The sequence below is a fragment of the Mus caroli genome, chromosome 3 (assembly GCF_900094665.2).
Source record: "Mus caroli chromosome 3, CAROLI_EIJ_v1.1, whole genome shotgun sequence".
Classification (NCBI taxonomy): domain Eukaryota; kingdom Metazoa; phylum Chordata; class Mammalia; order Rodentia; family Muridae; genus Mus; species Mus caroli.
The window spans coordinates 89,078,721-89,097,624 of NC_034572.1; the positions used below are offsets into that span (position 1 = coordinate 89,078,721).

At 45.2% G+C, this 18,904-nt stretch overlaps 1 protein-coding gene across 3 annotated transcripts in view; it reads left to right on the forward strand.

Annotated features, from left to right (window-relative positions):
• Pi4kb (phosphatidylinositol 4-kinase beta) overlaps nt 1-18,904 on the forward strand; it is a 32,447-nt gene that overhangs the window by 8,793 nt on the left and 4,750 nt on the right. The window contains exons 2-9 of one of the 3 annotated variants that reach the window (XM_021158580.2): nt 485-1,421; nt 5,903-5,947; nt 9,778-10,005; nt 10,810-11,037; nt 12,675-12,784; nt 13,421-13,525; nt 13,694-13,817; nt 15,676-15,941. In XM_021158580.2, the coding sequence (XP_021014239.1) occupies nt 513-1,421; nt 5,903-5,947; nt 9,778-10,005; nt 10,810-11,037; nt 12,675-12,784; nt 13,421-13,525; nt 13,694-13,817; nt 15,676-15,941 (2,015 nt within the window). In that variant the 5' untranslated portion in view covers nt 485-512. The remainder of the gene's footprint in view (nt 1-484; nt 1,422-5,902; nt 5,948-9,777; nt 10,006-10,809; nt 11,038-12,674; nt 12,785-13,420; nt 13,526-13,693; nt 13,818-15,675; nt 15,942-18,904) is intronic. The other 2 variants (XM_021158581.2, XM_029474924.1) reach the window with 2 other exon arrangements.

The window sequence follows — 18,904 nt, forward strand, 5'->3', positions numbered from 1 at the left end:
AAGAGCCGGGCGTGGTGGTGCACACCTTTAATTCCAGCACTCAGGAGGCAGAGGCAGGCGGATTTCTGAGTTCGAGGCCAGCCTGGTCTACAAAGTGAGTTCCAGGACAGCCAGGGCTACACAGAGAAACCCTGTCTTGAAAAACCAAAAAAAAAAAAAAGTATTTAGAGTTAAAGAAAAGAGAGAGTAAGACTTGAGTTGATACTGGGGTATCCTGAAAAATGTGTCAGGCTGTTTTAACATGCCACATGTAAAACAGCCTTTTCACATACAAGCGAAGAACCAAGGGTACTGTGAATACATACAAACACAATGATCAGTAGTGGGAGGTAGTGAAGACAGATTTCTATTGAGATGACTTCATCTGATGTTGAAGGAGGAATTGCTTGAACAGGCTTCATGATAAAGGGAAGACCTGAAGATGATACCACTAACCAGTGTGTGTATGTGTCCCTTTCTGTTCTTTTCTCCCTCCTTCCTCTAGCTTGGAAGCTCGAAGTCTGGCTGTAGCCATGGGAGACATGGTAGTGGAGCCTGCCACCCTGAAGCCAACTTCTGAGCCTACTCCTAACCCATCAGGGAATAATGGGGGCTCCCTACTAAGCGTCATCACGGAGGGGGTCGGGGAACTGTCAGTGATTGACCCTGAGGTAGCCCAGAAGGCCTGCCAGGAGGTACTGGAGAAAGTCAAGCTTTTGCATGGAGGTGTAGCCATCTCTAGCAAAGGCACCCCCCTGGAGTTGGTTAATGGGGATGGTGTGGACAATGAAATCCGTTGCCTAGATGATCCACCTGCCCAGATCAGGGAGGAAGAAGATGAGATGGGGGCTGCTGTGGCCTCTGGCACAGCCAAAGGAGCAAGACGCCGACGACAGAACAATTCAGCCAAACAGTCTTGGCTCCTGAGGCTGTTTGAGTCAAAACTATTTGACATCTCTATGGCCATTTCATACTTGTATAACTCCAAGGAGCCTGGAGTGCAAGCCTACATTGGCAACCGGCTCTTCTACTTTCGCAATGAGGATGTGGACTTCTATTTGCCCCAGTTGCTTAACATGTATATCCACATGGATGAGGATGTGGGCGATGCCATTAAGCCCTACATAGTCCACCGCTGTCGCCAGAGCATCAACTTTTCCCTCCAGTGTGCCCTGTTGCTTGGGGCCTACTCTTCAGACATGCACATTTCCACTCAACGACACTCCCGAGGGACCAAGTTACGGAAGCTAATCCTCTCAGATGAGCTGAAGCCAGCTCACCGAAAGAGGGAGCTGCCGACATTAAGCCCAGCCCCTGACACAGGGCTGTCTCCCTCTAAAAGGACTCACCAGCGTTCTAAGTCAGATGCTACGGCCAGCATAAGTCTCAGCAGCAACCTGAAACGAACAGCCAGCAACCCTAAAGTGGAGAATGAGGATGAGGTAAACTTGGGGGAGGGACAGATGGGCAAGGTGTCTGAGCGTTACATGAAGACAGGATGTCTTATATGGGGGTTACTCTACTTTCTGTCCTTTCCTCTGTTCATTTCACTTATAGAAACATGGAATGTTAGAATGGAAAAAGACCTTAAAATTCATGTATTCCACTGGCCTCATTTTACACAGGAAAAATTCAGAGACTAGAGAGATAAAGTGACTTATCTTAGGTCATCTAACTAATGGCAAGGCTGATACTCTTGACTTTGTCCAGGGTTGATTTCACTAAATGGCATTGTCATTCCATTAACCACATACTAAGAACTGTGACACAGACCTGGTGCACCCTGCTTGAGACCTGGCCTCGCTGAGATCATAGCAGCCACCACAGGGAAGGAAAAGGAGCTGTGCTCTTTCTATGTGCTGGGAGAGAGAAGATGCTAACTAGAACACCAGCTGCTTCTCCTGGCCACTCCTCATCATCATTCTTTTCTCTCACTCCCCAAAGATCCTACTTTTTGTTAGCATAGATTTATTCTCTACCAATAGGGCCTCAGCAGAATGTAACAGCCTGCCTTCCTTTGAGAAATATAAAAGGGGGAGAGAGAAATAGCCTTGGCAAAGTAAATCTAATGCCTACTTGATGAGATGAAGCTGAAAAAAGAAAGTTGGGCAGCAGCAGAGTACCTAACCTGTGATACGGAGCAGGAGGTAAGCAGTCAGTAGCTTAGTGCCACCCTCCACTATACATCTAGAAAGAGTGGGAAAAGTACTCAGTGAGTAGCCAAGTGCTCTGATGTCCCCGACAGCTGTGCTTCAGTCCTCATCTCTGGCTCACTGTTGGTAGGCTCTAGTCCTGGTTGCCAGCCAAGCCTAGGAAAGAAGGGATTAAAAAAATGAAGACTTTGCACCATTGGAATGTATATGCCCATGTCCTGGCATCTGACTGTGTGTGGTGTAAACCACCCACATAGTTAATACAGTAGAGTTTCTTTCAAGTAGAGGGATGTCAGTGGGTAGAGAAAGGAAATGCAGTAGGCAAGAGAAATTCAGAGCCTGTTCACCCTGGAAATGTATTTTATTATGATATTTTAATGATACTAAAACTAAATGTGCCAGCATTTATTGGCCATTGATATGCTGGGCAGCATGCCAGATGTACGAGGAATCCTCACAACAACTTTAAGTGGTGTGATTTTACCCATGAGGAATAGGCTTAGAGACTATTAAATGACTACTAAGGCCACTCAGTAGTGACTGTTAGACCAGGAGCCAGTTCATAGCTTGTGCTCATAGTCACTGCTGAGCTGCCTAGGTTATTTCTCAGCATCTGCTTCCCCAGATCCCACCTCTAAGAGGTCATTGGAGAAGAAGAGCCCAGGATGTGACAGCCTACACTTCCACGTTCATGTACAGACAAAGCCCAAGCCATTCTGGGAGCTAGGTCAGACTGTTTCCATTTCTGTTTAGTTTGGCAGCAGAGTCCAGGGTCTAGAAAGGGAGGTCGCTGCAAAGCAAGAAGAATCCAGACCTTGATGGAACCGAGGTCCTAAAGGGCTTGAGCTTCTCGGGAAGCTGTCTCATGAAGGTCAGAGCTGGTCAGAGTGAGTGTGCTTCTGGGAGGGGTTCACTGGTACCTCCTGTCTGGCTTGACTTTTCCCTGTATCTATTTTTTAGTCTGCATCTTAGGACCAGAAAAGCAGAAGCCTTAGGGTCTCTCTTACCCTGTGCTGGTCTGGGGTCCCTCTTCTATGCATCTAACTTCTGCTGCAGGATTATGGATGGCTCTGAGAGGCAGGTATTCTATGAGTGTTTAAATCTCTAGGGTGGGTTCTCCAGTTGCCTTTCTTCCCCACCTGGCTCCTCTTGGGTTACTAGATCCAGAAAAGGAAAAAGATCGCACTTCCTGAGGCCCTTCTGGGTTATCTGATGCTGGAGTTAAGTGAAACACTTAACTCCACTGAGGCTCCTTGGGAAATAAACATAAATACCACTAGGCTTCTAGGCATGGAGACTTCAGCATAGGAATTTCTGCCAGTCCCTTTCGATATTTTGATGATATGCCAACTAACGCCTTTGTGCTTGAGGTACCAAGGGAAATGGTTTTCCTTTCTTCCTCCATTATATGAAACATTCACTAAACAACTAGCTGTTTCCCTGTACAGTGTGCAAAAGGATGGAGGATAAAATACTGTTCTTGGACTAGGAACTGATAAAGTTTAACAAAGTTTTAGCTCCAATATAAGGATCTAGTTAGTGTATATCTTGATTGAAAACTTTACGGAAGCATTAAGTATGCACGTGCCTTACTAAAATGAACTACACATTTTTCTAAAGCCCAAGCAAGACATTGTAAAGGAGAATTCCTGGGTGTGCCCTGATACTGGCTCCCAGTCTCGGTTGTCCTTGCGGCTTCTGGTTAATCCCGTGCTTCTCCCACTATGGAGGAGCTCCAGAAGAGTGAAATGGGGGCTCCAGGAGAGAAGAGGCCCAATGGGGGCTCTGGGAGAGAAGAGGCCCAATGGGGGCTACTTTCTTCCTGGAGTCTCCATACAAAACTCTTCTTCATTGGCCAGATCTCACAGAAGTTTCCATGTTCTTATGAGGATTCCTTTATGTTCCCTACAGACTCACATACACACCCAACCCCCCCCCCAAAAAAAAAGCAGTTCTTAGCCTCAATTTTCCTTCCTATTTGTAGCCAAATTATAACTATTTTGCCATAGAGTTGGCAAGGTGGCACAGGAATCAGAGAGTGATTTAGGAACCAACCCTCAATCACACCCTCTCCTATATAATGACACTCCAAAGAGATTAGCTTTGTCTTTTCAGGACTGTAACCTTTGTACAGAGACATCTGCTGCATGTCACACTGGAAGCCTTTCCAGCCTGATAAGGGTGTGATGTCAGCTCCTGGCTTCAGCTTCACTCCCTGAAGCTGACTCAGTACAAGTGACTCAGGCCCAGGGAGTAGGAGGAGAACAGATCATGAGACCCTACTGTCTGCCATGGACATTAATGAGCCCACTGGGGCCTGTCTGGGAGAGGATCAGCTAGGCCAATTTTCTGCCTTTATTCTTCTGCAACTAGCATAAGTATAGAAATTGGACCAGCAGATTATAACAGATTCTGACATCTTCACTGCCTCTTTCCTTCCCACTTCTACCCAAAGTAGAAGAGTTGTAGCCTTAGCAGGGTGTTTCCAAGTGTGACTACACCCTGCAAATGATCTTCTGCCTAAATTCTTAGAGGAAAACCCAAATGTAGTGCCTTTATCAAGAACTTCAGTCATAGAATTGAATTAAGCAGAGGCTTGAAATGCTAGCTATAGAATAGAGTGCAATGGCCACTGCCTTCTTGCTCTAGGGATTCTCAAGACTTTGCTTTAGTCCAGACCCCTCCCTCTTGCTCCTGTTCCTGCTGCCTGCCACGGTAGGATATAGTGTATAGAATCCAGGATGGATGGCCCAGTCCATGAGTGCTACTCCACGATTACTGAAGGAGCTGTCCCTCACTTTGTTCCCAGATACCAGCTAGCACAGGGGAGGGATGTTGTTTATTTTGTAATTTTTTATTTGTTTTCTAAGAAAGACTCAGTATGTAGCCTGGGCTAGCCTTGAGCTCTTGATCCGCCTGCCTCAGCCTTGTAAGTACTGAGATTACAAGCATGTGTTACTGCCCTCAGCTGGGGTGATATTTAGATTATTGGGATCTAAACTTTGGGCTGGAATCAAGATTGCCACTGCCCTGCTAATTAGCTTTCTCAGGTGGATTTAGTTAGGATCTAATTGTCCAACATACATCAAAAAATATAATATATTTAGTGTCATGTGCAATAGCCTGACAGTAAGCCTAAGAAGGTTTGAAAGAGATAAGACTGATGCATTTTTTTGAGCATCCAGCCCACAGCTTTCAGGTTCATGGGTTTGGGATGCCCTTTGTCACACAGGTTCAAGGTTGGGATTAGGCTTCCTAGGGTGATCACAGGACTGACTGAGAGGAGATATGTACACCTGAAAGTTTAGCTCTTCCTGAGATTACCAAGAAGCTACAAGAACATCGACTTTGTACCACAGGGGTCTTGCAGTTTTTGGTTGTCCCCTCGAGGACGGGGTTGGTTGAAGGCATGTGAATGAGTGGTATGAAAGAAGTGAGCCTTGGCCAGGCAGATACTGCACTGGGAACCCAGCTCTAGGTTTTGATCTAAAAGGAAGATTTGTTCAGGTAAGAACAGGAGATAAAACAGAAAACAGAGTTGCCTTGGCCTTCAGCTTTTGATCTCAAGGTCTGAGCTGGCCTTCCAACATCCCACAGATGTCTGACTCTGGGCAACTGGCAGTTTCAGGCTGACTGTCTTTCACTAAAGCAGATATAGCTGCACAAGAGAAGCAGTTATGAACCAAGTTGGAGCTAAATTCTTTGCCTTTGTCTCTTTCCCTCCCCCCAACCCCACCCTTTTTTCCCCTTGCCCTCTGGCCCTTTCCCAGGAGCTCTCCTCCAGCACCGAGAGTGTTGATAATTCATTCAGTTCCGTAAGTGGGGCCAGGCTGGGACTGGGTGGCAGGCTCCACACGTGGCCGCATTTCCTCTCCGTCCCGTGTCTTCTATGACCAATGAAGACCCCTTTGATTCCCAGAGATTAGTATCTCCCTGACAGGCTTTCAGACCTGGAGGCATTCCCTCAGAGCTTTGCTAGTGCCCTGACAGGCTCAGCTGATCCTTTGCTCACAGACCGCAGCTGGAATGTTGTGCTGCTTAGGGTCTTTGGAGCAAACAGCTGGGAGAGGTAGAATTTACTCCTGGATTAGAGCCAAGGACTACTTGGCAGAAACCTCCAGTATCCCATTTCTCCCACCAAGAACCCTTTCCCTATGGCTTCTACCATCAGCCCATCAAATATTTATTCAGTTTTCTAAATGTTAGACCCTGTGCTGGCTGAGCCAACTCCAAAAACAAACAGGAATTGGCCTGAGGGAAAGTTTTACCTTCCCACAACTGGTTTTCCTTTTTTAACTTCCTTTCTTTCAGGTTTGAGTTCTTCCCATTCCCCAGTTCACTGCCCAGGATGTCCCTTAATCCCTGTTCTCTCTTCTTCTTCTCTCTGGACTAACCCATGACCCTCCAGTCCTGTTACAGGGTCTTGGACCTTGTTCCTGGGCAAAGACGTGAGAGGAAATGCTGGACCCTCTGGGAGTTTGGATGATTTATATATATATATAAATTTAACTTTTATTCCTTGTCTACCCACTCTGTTTTCTAGTTCCTGTGCTGATCCTCTTTTAATCATGATCCCTTCTCCTCCCGTGTGGCAGAGCCTTTTTTTTGGAGGCCTAGGGTCATATCCAGTATGGCTAGGTAACAGGGGACTACAACAGAAAGGCTAATTTGAGAATGGAAAAGAATCCTGCCTTTTTTACATGAGATGACTATGAATTGGTTGGGGTGGAGGGCCCTTGGAACAGTGACCCTTTGCCACCTGAGTGGATGGATTCTGGGATCAAGATAAAGGCATGAGTCTTTAGCTCTATCCCACCCCCATCCCTCTCTCTTTCTGGGAGGGAACCCAGAGCCTCATTCTTTTAAAGCCCCTAGGATATTTCTAGAGATCTTTGAAGTCCAGTTCCATCTTATTTTCTCTTTCTCTTTAAGGGCTGTCCTTACAGCTTCCCTTCCTCACTACTGTGCAGGGCTTTAAGCCTGCCCACTTACCCCCATCACAGAGTAGAGGCTGTGAGGTTTCTTTGCACCCTGACTCTATTCTGCATGTACAGATGAACATGATATTGCTCAGTGCTCAAAAGACGGTTCTGGGTGGGAAAAACTAGGCCCTGCCCCTAGATGAAGAGCTCTAGGTAGTCAGTAGCTGCTGGGGGAGGTAGAATCAGTTTTCTCTGGAATGAGCCCCACAATAGGTTTCCCAATTCTACCTGGTCAGCCTTAAACACTTGTGCATATGCACAGCACTAATTGGACTTAGTACGATCTATATAAAAACAAAGAGTAAGGGGCTGGAGGGATGGCTCAGGGGTTTAAGCACTGATTGCTCTTGCAGAGGACCTGGGTTTGATTCCCAGTAACCACATAATGGTTTATAACCACGTGTAACTCCAGTCTCAGAGAATTGATGCTCTCATCTCCATGGGCACTGCACACACATGGTAATAGACATACATGTAGGCAAACACCCATACACATAAATAGTTTCTTAAAAAGTTAGCCAGGTGTGGTGGTATGTGCCTTTAATCCCAGCACATACAGAGGCAGAGGCAGGCAGATTTCTGTGAGTTTGACAGCTAAGCCAGTCAGAGCTACACAGTGAGACCTTGTCTCAAAAATAAAAACTTTCCAAGCCTAGTAGTTTCATCTTTTCTATAATATTGTAAACTATTACAAAAAGGTGAGGAAAAAGCTGGGTCTTTCTGCTCCCAGTGTGTCCAAACTCTGAATAAATATACTTTTTAAAAAATGGTATTTATCATAGAAGAGATCATGATTTGAAAAGGGAGGGATTTGGGAAGGTAGAAGCCATAGACTATATACTCATGTATAAAGTTCTCAAAGTAATTTTTTTCATTAACAGAAGTCTTGAATAAAGTTTGTTCTTAATCTCAAAAAAAAAAAAGAAAAAGAAAAAAAGTTCTCCTTTTTTTTTTCTTTTTTTTAATAATGAGCATTAAGGGTAAAAACTCTAAATGAGAAAAATAAGCAAGCGTGGTGTAGTGGCTCACAGCTTTAATCCCAGTACTGAGAAGGTAGAGGTAGGAGGAGTCCTGTGAGTTGAAGGCCAGCCTAGTCTACATAGTGACTAGCCCCAACCCAGTCAGGGCTACATAGCAAGACCCTCTCACAAATAAAGAGAGAGACAGGGAGGAGAGAGAGGGAGAGAAAATCCTGATTTTTATTTCAAAAAGAAGAGCATAAAGAAGAGGAGGTTGTTGTATATAACTGAGGAGACATGATGAGATATGGAGCTGTGTAGTAAATACCTTTGGTTTGGTTTTGAGGTAGGGTTTTGGTAAGTAGTATTGGCTGACCAGTAATCAATCACTAATCCACGGTGGCTTGGAATTTGTGGCAATCCTCCTGTGTCAGCCTCCCAAGTGGTAGAATGTGGGTCACCATGCCTAGGGTATGGGGGTTTTGTTTGTTTGAGTCAGGTTCTTGCTATATAGCCCAGGCTGGCCTCCAACTTGTGATCTTCCTTGCCTTGCCTTTTAAGGTACTAGGATTATAGGTGTACACCATGCTGTCCAGCTTAGTGGCTGTCTTGGTAAAGGGTCCCTGTCATAGACAGGCTTAGACTAATAGAGCTTTTCCTCATGTCTGAGTCCATCTTTCTCCCTACCCTACCTTAGTCTCCAGTCTTTTTTTTTTTTTTTTTTTTAAAGATTTATTTATTTATTATATGTAAGTACACTGTAGCTGTCTTCAGACACTCCAGAAGAGGGAGTCAGATCTCGTTACGGATGGTTGTGAGCCACCATGTGGTTGCTGGGATTTGAACTCCGGACCTTCGGAAGAGCAATCGGATGCTCTTACCCACTGAGCCATCTCACCAGCCCTAGTCTCCAGTCTTGACTTTGGCCTTTCTGGGAACTGCTGTAATACCTGACAGGAGGAACCAAGCTTACCACAGGGAACTCAAATGGGAAGCCTAGTCTCTGAGAGGCAGAGGAAGAGAAGAACCCCAGGAGGAATTGCTAGAGACAAGCTTTTAGAAGGGCCAGCAAGAGCTAAAAGGAACTATTGCTTTCTCCACACACCTATGCAAAGCACCCTTCACCTGCTTTTCTCTTCCCTGGAGTATGCCCTCAAGAATAGTCTGCTCATCCTCTCTCTCCTTCCCCTGCATGTGCACTTAGCCCTTACAAGGATGTGGGATGGCTGGGGTGTGTGCCATGGAGAACAACACAAGTCTTGGGATGAAGACCATCTTCCGTCTTTGAAGGGGAAAATACTGATTTAGGCCCCTTACCCTGGCAGAGCCCCTCAGCACAGATCCAGCCTGAGGGCCCAGTGGGATGAACTCTTCTGTCTGAGGTCCTGGATGGCTTTTTGAGACCTTGTCCCCTTGCCTGTACTAAAAGGCTTGGGGTAATTTTTGAGAACTCAAGTCCAAGCAAAGGATTCTGTCCCAGTAGGCTGAGTTCAGGTCATCTTGAGTCCCCAGGAAGCCTTCAGAAAGGGGATGTGTTCTTCCCAATTCAAGCTAAGAAAAGTAGGATGGAAACTCCTATAATGGCCAAAGGTAGCTCTGTGGTTCTTTATATACTAGGGGCCTAGCCAGAAGGAAATAAGAGGGATAGTCCACTTTTTTCAATGTTTCCTTTACCATCTTTGGTTTAATCCCAACCCTCTGTAGCCTGTCCGGCTGGCCCCTGAGCGAGAATTCATCAAGTCTTTGATGGCAATCGGCAAACGGCTGGCCACGCTCCCCACTAAAGAGCAAAAAACACAAAGGCTGATCTCAGAGCTTTCCCTGCTCAACCATAAGCTTCCTGCCCGAGTCTGGCTGCCCACAGCTGGCTTTGACCACCACGTGGTCCGTGTGCCCCACACACAAGCTGTTGTTCTCAATTCCAAGGATAAGGTAAGTGGCTATAACCCAGACCTTTCCCCTCACCTGACTGCATTTTCATGATTTCTCAGGCATTGTTCCTTGCTGGTATGTTAGAGACCTTTTTAGTTTATGGTGCATGTGCTAACAGTGACTCATTGCTCTTGTGATGCTGAGAACCCAAGGACCCTCCTGCCCAACTTCTTGAGTCTTGTTTTTATGGACCAAAGTAGCCTAATAATTTCAATTTACCTTGTGCCAAATTGAGGGCAAGTGGCTTTTCACATACTCCTTGCCCTCCTTTTGGTAGGGCCTCCAGCCCTTCTCTAACTTTTAGCTTATCCAGGCATAACCACCATATATGAAAGAAAAAAGTTTGTAAGACTTTTTGATCAGAGAGGGCAGAAAGGAAAGAAATACTCCCAACTCATACTATGTTGTCTGTGTACTGGAGTGATGTGACGGTCCTCATGGTTCATATTCTCTCAGAGGAAGTATTGAAAAGGAGGATTTTCCTTGACATACATCTCACTTTATCCAGTTTGTGTGTCTGCTTTCCTGGGCCCTGACCTTAGCATGAACCCACAGAGCTTCTAGGCCTCTCTGGAAGGCTGTCATTGATAGTGGGAACAGTTTTTCCCAGTTGCACATGTGCCTTCTGAAGCCCTGATGATAAGCTCAGAGGCATGTACACCCTTTACCCAGATGTAATACAAGCTCCTACCTGTGCATGTTGCCCATAGTCATAATGGACTGCTGATGAAGGTTGGAACAGAGAGAACTGTCAGTAGAACTTAGATAGGGAGGTAGTGGCAAATGCTCTCTCTTCTCACCCAGGCTCCCTACCTGATCTACGTGGAAGTTCTCGAATGTGAAAACTTTGACACAACTAGTGTTCCTGCCCGGATTCCTGAAAACCGAATTCGGAGTACACGGTCTGTAGAGAACCTGCCTGAATGTGGTATCACTCATGAGCAGCGAGCTGGCAGCTTCAGCACTGTGCCCAATTATGACAATGATGATGAAGCCTGGTCAGTGGATGATATAGGCGAGCTGCAAGTGGAGGTGAGGGATCTCCAAGGAGATAGTCCGGGGGGGCACAGCCCCTGTTCCCTAGGAGCTTTTAATACATGTGAACTAACACACCTGTTAACAGAGCGAGGCACAAATTTGTATGAATATTGTACACAGTAAGGGGTATGAGAAGGGAAAGCTCTGAGCAGCTGGTTGGAGTAGGTTCAAGCTCCTCTTACAGCAGGAGTTCAGGTTGAATGTAAGGAGAACCTAGGGGAAACTAATAAAATACTCAAGGAACACCTGCTATAGAAAGTTGATGGAGAGCCGGGCGTGGTGGCGCACGCCTTTAATCCCAGCACTCGGGAGGCAGAGGCAGGCGGATTTCTGAGTTCGAGGCCAGCCTGGTCTACAAAGTGAGCTCCAGGACAGCCAGAGCTATAAAAGAGAAACCCTGTCTCGAAAAAACAAAAAAAAAAAAAAAAGAAAAAGAAAAAGAAAGTTGATGGAGGACAGCAGAGACTGACAAGCCACACATTCATATAGTCAGTCAAATATATAAAGGGCTGGAGACATGACCCAGGGTTAAGAGCACTGGCTGCTCTTAACAGAGAACTGTGTTCCTTTCCCAGCACCTCTGCAGTAGCTCACCACTGTCAGAAACTCCAGTTTCAGGGTACTGAGTACTGTATGCTAATAAATGAGCCTTGGCTTATACTTGTAAGAGTTTATGTGCTAACAGAATCAGAGCAGACAGCTGGCAGTTCTAGTCTGGTGTAATCTGTGCTGTAACAGGGAGCATGAGACATTCTGGAAGTGCCTAAAGGTGGAGAGAGTGCTTACTCCAGACTCCGCATCGGAATCAAAGGATTTCCTGGAGAAAGTGATCTTCCTGCTGAGGCTGGAAGCACGGTTTAGTTAGCAGAACAAAGACCATTCAGACCATTCAGACTGAGGAAAAGGAAATGCAACATGGCCATGATAGGAATGAAAAGAAACTAATATGTGCTGATGCGTAGTGTGAGGTGAGGAGCAGTGATGAGTGAGTGAGGCTAGAGAGGCTGGCACGGCCCTGACAAGCAGTGCACTCACTCAGCCCTGTTAGCTATGAAAATAAACTCAAGTGGCACTGTGGGGCTGGAAGAAGAAAAATGAAGATACATACGTTACTGTGTATTAGATGGCAGGTGTAATTGAGAGTACTTTGTAAAAGGAAGGACAGAGACTTATTGGGGCCTGGCAGAATATTTTATAGATAAGAGTGAGGAGATTAGGTGGAGATTTAGCCAAAAGAAATCGTCTGGGTATGGTGGTCCACCTGTAGTCCCTGCACTGACATGGAGGCTGGGAAAGCAGGAGTTTGAGACCATTCTTAGAGAATGTTGGGAATATTCTAGAAAGTTCACAAAAATGCAGCTTCTAGATTTCATTCCCAGTAGTTCTAATTTGGGCTGATGGTCAGAACTGAGAATCTGCACTTCCTATGCTTTTCCATGAATTCTGAGTTCACACTTTGAGAACACTGCTATGGGATCTATGGCTCAAGGCCACAGTGATATGGAACCATGGTGGCTTTGGGAGAAGGCTGGAGTGGAGTGATAGGCCACCATGCCATAGGTAGTTAGTGGCAAGTGAGCAGAGAGCAAGAGGGAGATCTGTGTTTAGCATTTCTGACCTGCTCTTCCCAGCTCCCTGAAGTGCACACCAACAGCTGTGACAACATCTCCCAGTTCTCGGTGGACAGCATCACCAGCCAGGAGAGTAAGGAGCCTGTGTTCATTGCAGCAGGGGACATCCGGTATGGCCCAATCACATCGTCCTTCATCTTCATCTTCTTCATTCTGCCTCTTTGTCCTGTATCTGGTTACTAGCTGTCAGCTTTATGTCTCTCTCCTTTATCTCCTTATTCTGTCCTTGTTCAGTACTTGAGGCCCTGAAGGTGCAGCTGAGACATTGCTTGAGCTACTACAAAAAGAAATGACATTTTAAGAGAGTTCCAAAAAGAAGAAAATGCCCCAAAGGGCATTTGAGTTTCTCCAAGTTGCACTTGACTAGCATGTGAAAGACCATGGGTTCAGTTCTTGGTACCACAAAAAAGAAACGCAAAACCAGTCATCAAAGTGAGACCCCCCAAGTGGAGTCCTTCCTTTGAAGGCAGAGAGGAAATCTTGTTATACATGCAGATTCTGGAGTCATACCCATTCTGAATCAATATTGGAATAGAGGAATAAGGAATACAAGGCTCTCTGCATTTTAACATGATCACAAACTACCAAGTTAGCAAAACTGTACCATTGATTATCCTTGCTTCTGTGGCTTTCCCAGCCAAGAATCTGCCAGGAATCTAGGAACTGTGGCAAGGGAAAGTGGGCAAAGCATGCATGCAGCTTTGAGATAACTCTTCCAAGTAAATTGTGTATTTTCTTCCTGCTAGACGGCGCCTTTCAGAACAGCTGGCTCACACTCCTACAGCCTTCAAACGAGACCCTGAAGACCCTTCTGCAGTTGCCCTCAAAGAGCCTTGGCAGGAGAAAGTGCGGTGAGGAGGGTAGAGGGTAGACAGTGGTCTCAGTACCTCCCTCATATTCCAAGGCATCTTCAGGTGCTCACCTCTCCCATTGCCTTTCTACCTGTAAACACTCCATCAGGCTTCCTCTGTGGTCTGAGTCCTCACCCTGGCATCATCCTGTGACTTCTTTCTTCACAGGAGGATCAGAGAAGGTTCCCCATATGGCCATCTTCCCAATTGGCGACTCCTTTCAGTCATTGTCAAGTGTGGAGATGACCTTCGCCAGGAGCTGCTGGCTTTCCAGGTGTTGAAACAACTGCAGGTAAAGAAATGGAAGCACAGAGCAGCAAAGAAAGAAAACGAAACACACAGAGAAAGGGGTGTTGAAAGGAAAGGCTCTCAGTGCAACTCCAGGGAGCTCTGCTGGGCACCTGCTTCCTACCCCGGTCTGAATGGGAAGATGAAAATGAAACTGGTTTGCCTTTCTCCAGAGAAGAACAGCTCTATGGGGACATCTGTCTGTTGTTTCTGGAACTGCATTTGCCCTGTTCTCATCACTGAATGTCATTTTTTGATGGGTGTGATTTCAGTTAGGATTTTGTAATTCAGGCTGGCCTTGAGTCAGTTATGGTCAAATATGGGCTTGTACTCTTGATCCCCCTGCCTTCACCTCCCAAGGCTAGGATGATGTGCGTGTACCATGTACAGCCGCACTTTGGATTTGTCCTTTAAATCAGAACCTCCCAAATGATTTGGGATGGATGGATTTACACTGTGCTCAAGTATTTGGGTTTAGTTTTGTGTTTTGAAAAACATTTACTTTCATTTATGTGTATGGATGGTTTCCTGGTATGCTTGTCTGCACAGCACATGTGTACAGTGGCCATGGAGGTCAGAACAGGGTGTCAGATCCTCCTGGAACTGGAGTTAGTTGTAAGAAACCTGATAGGTGCTAGGAACTGAACCCAAATCTCCATCAAGAACAGGAGACTCTTAGCTCCTGAGCCATTTCTCCAGCCCTTGCTTTGAGACAGGGTCACTATAGTTCAGGTTTACCTGGAACTCATTAAGCAGTCTAGGCTGGCCATGAATTCATGCATCAGTGTGAATACTAGAATTACAGATGTGCACCAATGTACCTGGCTATCCTATGTTGAGATACTGATCACCTGGGTTGGTGACCTCCAAGAGGCTTCACCTATTCAATCCAATTCTCTATAATATTTGTAGGTTTTTTGAGGGATAGAGGTAGCTTGAACTAACTTTCTCTTGATTTTGGTTTTGGTTGTTTTTAGAAAGGATCTCACTTGTAGCCAAATGGAACTTGCTTGTACCCTCTCCACTCTCAGCCAGTGTCACTACTATTCTTGTGTTCATTACTGCTGCCTCAGCTTCCCAAATATGAGGATTATAAGCAGTATGTGACATATGGCTTAAGTACTTTCATTTTGGTTTTGTTTGTTTTAAATATTGATTTATGTATATGTGTACAGTCGCTGTCTTTCAGGCAGACAAGAAGAGGGCATCAGATCCTATTACAGATGGTTGTGAGCCACCATGTGGTTGCTGGGAATTGGACCTTTGGAAGAGCAGTCAGTGCTCTTAGCCTCTGAGCCATCTCTCTAGCCCTTGTTTTAAGATAGGGTCTCATGTAACTCAGGCTGACCTATGACTCTACTGTAATCAAGGTTGACCTCAAACTTGTGATCCTCCTGCCTCTGCCTTCCAGCTGCTGGGAATATAGGCTTATGCCACCACATCCAATAGTATTTTCATTTTCTAAAGTAGCTTTCTCTGCCCCTAAAATCCCATCTTTTTATTATTCACTTATATTAATAGTCCCTACTCAGGTGATAAATTTCCTCTCTACCTTTTTCCTACTTCTGTGTGTAGTTTCTGCCCTTTGCCAGGCCCTGAAATTCCTTTTAAACTTCCTGGTTCTTTTCTTTGTGGTTGTGTACACCTACAATCCTAGACCATGTGGAGACAGGGTCAGGCATTCAAGGTTAGCCTATATGAGTCTGTCTCAAACAGACAACTTCCAGGTTCTTAGAAGGTCAGTAAGTCTTATTTCATGTCCTTCAGTCCACGACACTAAGGGAAAGAGGTTGAGAAGAAAATTTTATTCTCTAGTTTGGAGAAAGATGAGCCGCTCTCAATACCTTTGTGTCTCTTCACAGTCCATTTGGGAACAGGAGCGAGTGCCTCTTTGGATCAAGCCATATAAGATTCTTGTGATTTCAGCTGACAGTGGCATGATTGAACCAGTAGTCAACGCTGTGTCCATCCACCAGGTGAAGAAACAGTCACAGCTCTCCTTGCTCGATTACTTCCTACAGGAACATGGCAGTTATACCACTGAGGCATTCCTCAGTGCCCAGCGCAATTTTGTGCAAAGTTGTGCTGGCTACTGCTTGGTCTGCTACCTATTGCAAGTCAAGGACAGGTAAGTGACTTGTGCCCTTCATCCTAATCTTTCAGAAGGCTCTTCTCTATCCCTTCACATACAGTTCTCAGCTGGTGAACAACATATTTTTAGAGAAGATTTTGTTTGTGTGACAGTAAGCCAAAGAGGAAAACTGTGCTGGACAAATGCTAGAGGAAGTGAGGAAGGAAACTGAGGATTTAGAGGGGTGACCATTTGAGTGAGTAGGGCAGAAAGAATAAAGGAGAATGAGGACAGATGAAGTTGTGAGGCAAAGACAAGGAAATGTTCCATTAGGATCAAAACTTTGATAGCAGGCAGTGATGTGAGGCTGAAGAGTCTGCGGGGCGGGGGTGGTTTTGGAGGCAGGGTCTTCTATGTGACCCTGGCTGTCCTGGACCATGATATGTAGACCAGGGTGGACCTTGATATGTAGACCAGGGTGGTTTTGAATTCACAGAGTTCTTCCTGCCTCTGCCTCCTGAGTGTTGGGATTGAAGGCCTTTGCCACCACACTCAGGGAGAATTTTATTTTGCAGAATAGGAATGATGTGTTCTGGTCTATGCAGATGCCATACGGTGCTGAGGAAGAGGGTTGGTGTGACTGGGTCCTTAGCAAGAAAGCAAGAGATAATAGACCCTGGTAATATTGTCGGTGACCAAAAGCGAAAAAGGAAATGGATGAGGGATTCCATAGAGATAAGCTTGAAATTCCCAGTCATGCACTCATTTTCCTCACTCCATGATTTCCTAAACTTTGTGTGTGTGTGTTTGGATATTTTCCCTGTATATATACCTGCCAGTGGAGGCCAGAAAGGGCATTGGATGCTCTAGAACTTGTGTTACAGGAAAGCTGGCGCTAGTTAGACCTCAGCACTTTCAGTTCAGAAACAGGTATGTAAAGATAAAAGTAAATAAAACCACCAAAAAGAAAATGTTTGGAAGCTGGGCGTGGTGGTACACGCCTTTAATCCCAGCAGAGGCAGGCGGATTTCTGAGTTCGAGGCCAGCCTGGTCTACAAAGTGAGTTCCAGGACAGCCAGGGATATACAGAGAAACCCTGTCTCAAAAAACAAAAACAAAAATGTTTGGAAGATGAAAGTCTGTTCCTTTGGCAAAGCAGAGAGCTGATAACCATTTATATATATATATATTTTTTTTTTTAATGTATGAATGTTTTACCAGCATGTATGTCTGTGCACAGCCAGCATAAAGTGCCCAGTAGAGCCAGAGATCATCAGATCCCTTTGGAGTAGAGTTACAGATAGTTGTTAGCCACTGTGTGGATGCTGGGAATTGAACCCAGGTCCTCTTTCTCTAGAAGAATAACCAGTGCTCTTGACCACTGAACCATTTCTCCAGCCCCTGATAAACTAACTATTCCTAATAACGTAATAGATTTGAGTTGGTGATGTAGGTCAAGTTTGAAGACTGCTTTGCTTTAGAATGCACAGTGCTCTGGATTTGATCCCTATTACCACATAAACAGGCATGACAGCCTGTAGTCTCTCACTGGGTGGTAGCTGCAGGGAGTTCCAGATCATCCTAGCTATGTGGGGAATTTGAGGCCTGGACCACATGAGCTTCTATCTCAAAATAAAATAAAAAATAAAAAAGATAACTGAAAACCATCTCATAAGAGGTAGCCACAAATAAAAGAAAGTTGTTGGTGTTGATCAACTAGGTCTAGGCTTCAACTTGCTATAAAAATCACACATTCAACATGATTACACAAAGCAAAATCAGCCATCCTCTTAACTGTCCTGCTTTAATTTTAAGTAAGCCTGAAATAGAGGAGTGTGCCATATTGGCCAAAACTGTTGCCTATCATTATAGTAGCAATAACACCAAATTAGGCATAGTGTAGAATACACTAGAGTGTGCACTGTAATTAATCTGGTGACTTTTTAAATTTTTTGTTTTGTTTTTTCGAGACAGGGTTTCTCTGTATAGCCATGGCTGTCCTGGAACTCACTCTGTATATCAGGCTGGCCTCAAACTCAGAAATCCGCCTGCCTCTGCCTCCCGAGTGCTGGGATCAAAGGCGTGCACACCACGCCCGGCTGTAATTTTTCTGTGCATTGGTGCGCAGGTCCACTGGATTTGGGTTAAAAGTTGTGAGCTGCCTTATGGGTGCTGGGAATGGACCTGGGTTCTCTTAGAAGAGCAGTCAGTACTCTTAACCACTGAGACATTAATACAAACCTGATAAAACAGGCTCAGAAAGAGTAAACCATTCAAATTTTTTCTTTAATAGAATTTCCCAGAGCTTATTTTTTACTGCATTTTAATATTATGTATTTTGCCTGCATGTATGTTTATAGACTATGTGCATGCCTTATTCCTACAAAGGCCAAAGAGTGTCAGCTGCCCTGGAACTGGAGTCACAGTGAGCCACCATGTGGGTGCTGGCAACCAAACCTTGGTTCTATGGAAGGACAGCCAGTACTCTTTACTGTTCAGCCATCTCCCCAAAACTGCTTTTCAAAAGGGGTGGTATGGGAACGGTTGAGGATGAAGCTTGGTTGGTAGGGAGTTCACCTAGAATACACAAAGCCCAGAGTTCAGTCTCCAGTACTCCAGAAAACCACACACAGTGGCACACACTTGGGAGACAAACCACAAGTTCAAGGTCATCCTCATGTGTTCCAGGACAGCTTGGGGTACGTGAGACTGTCTCAAAAACTTTTAAAAATTAAGCATATCAATAACAAAACCTCAGCACACGCATATGGATTTGTGTGTCACATGTCTAGTTTGAGAATATAAGTTTCTTTCATCCATAGCTGAGGCTACAAAGAGGTACTGCACTGTTGTGGGTCTCTCAGCCTATCAAGGAAAAGTTAGCTCAACAAAGGTAGGGACCCGTTTAGGCCAAAATAATTTTTATGTATTATCACTTGGATGGATCCAGTGTTAAGATTCAATTCTTCACTCACTCTTATTTCTGGAAAATGTTCACGCTGGTGGTATCCTGGCAATAA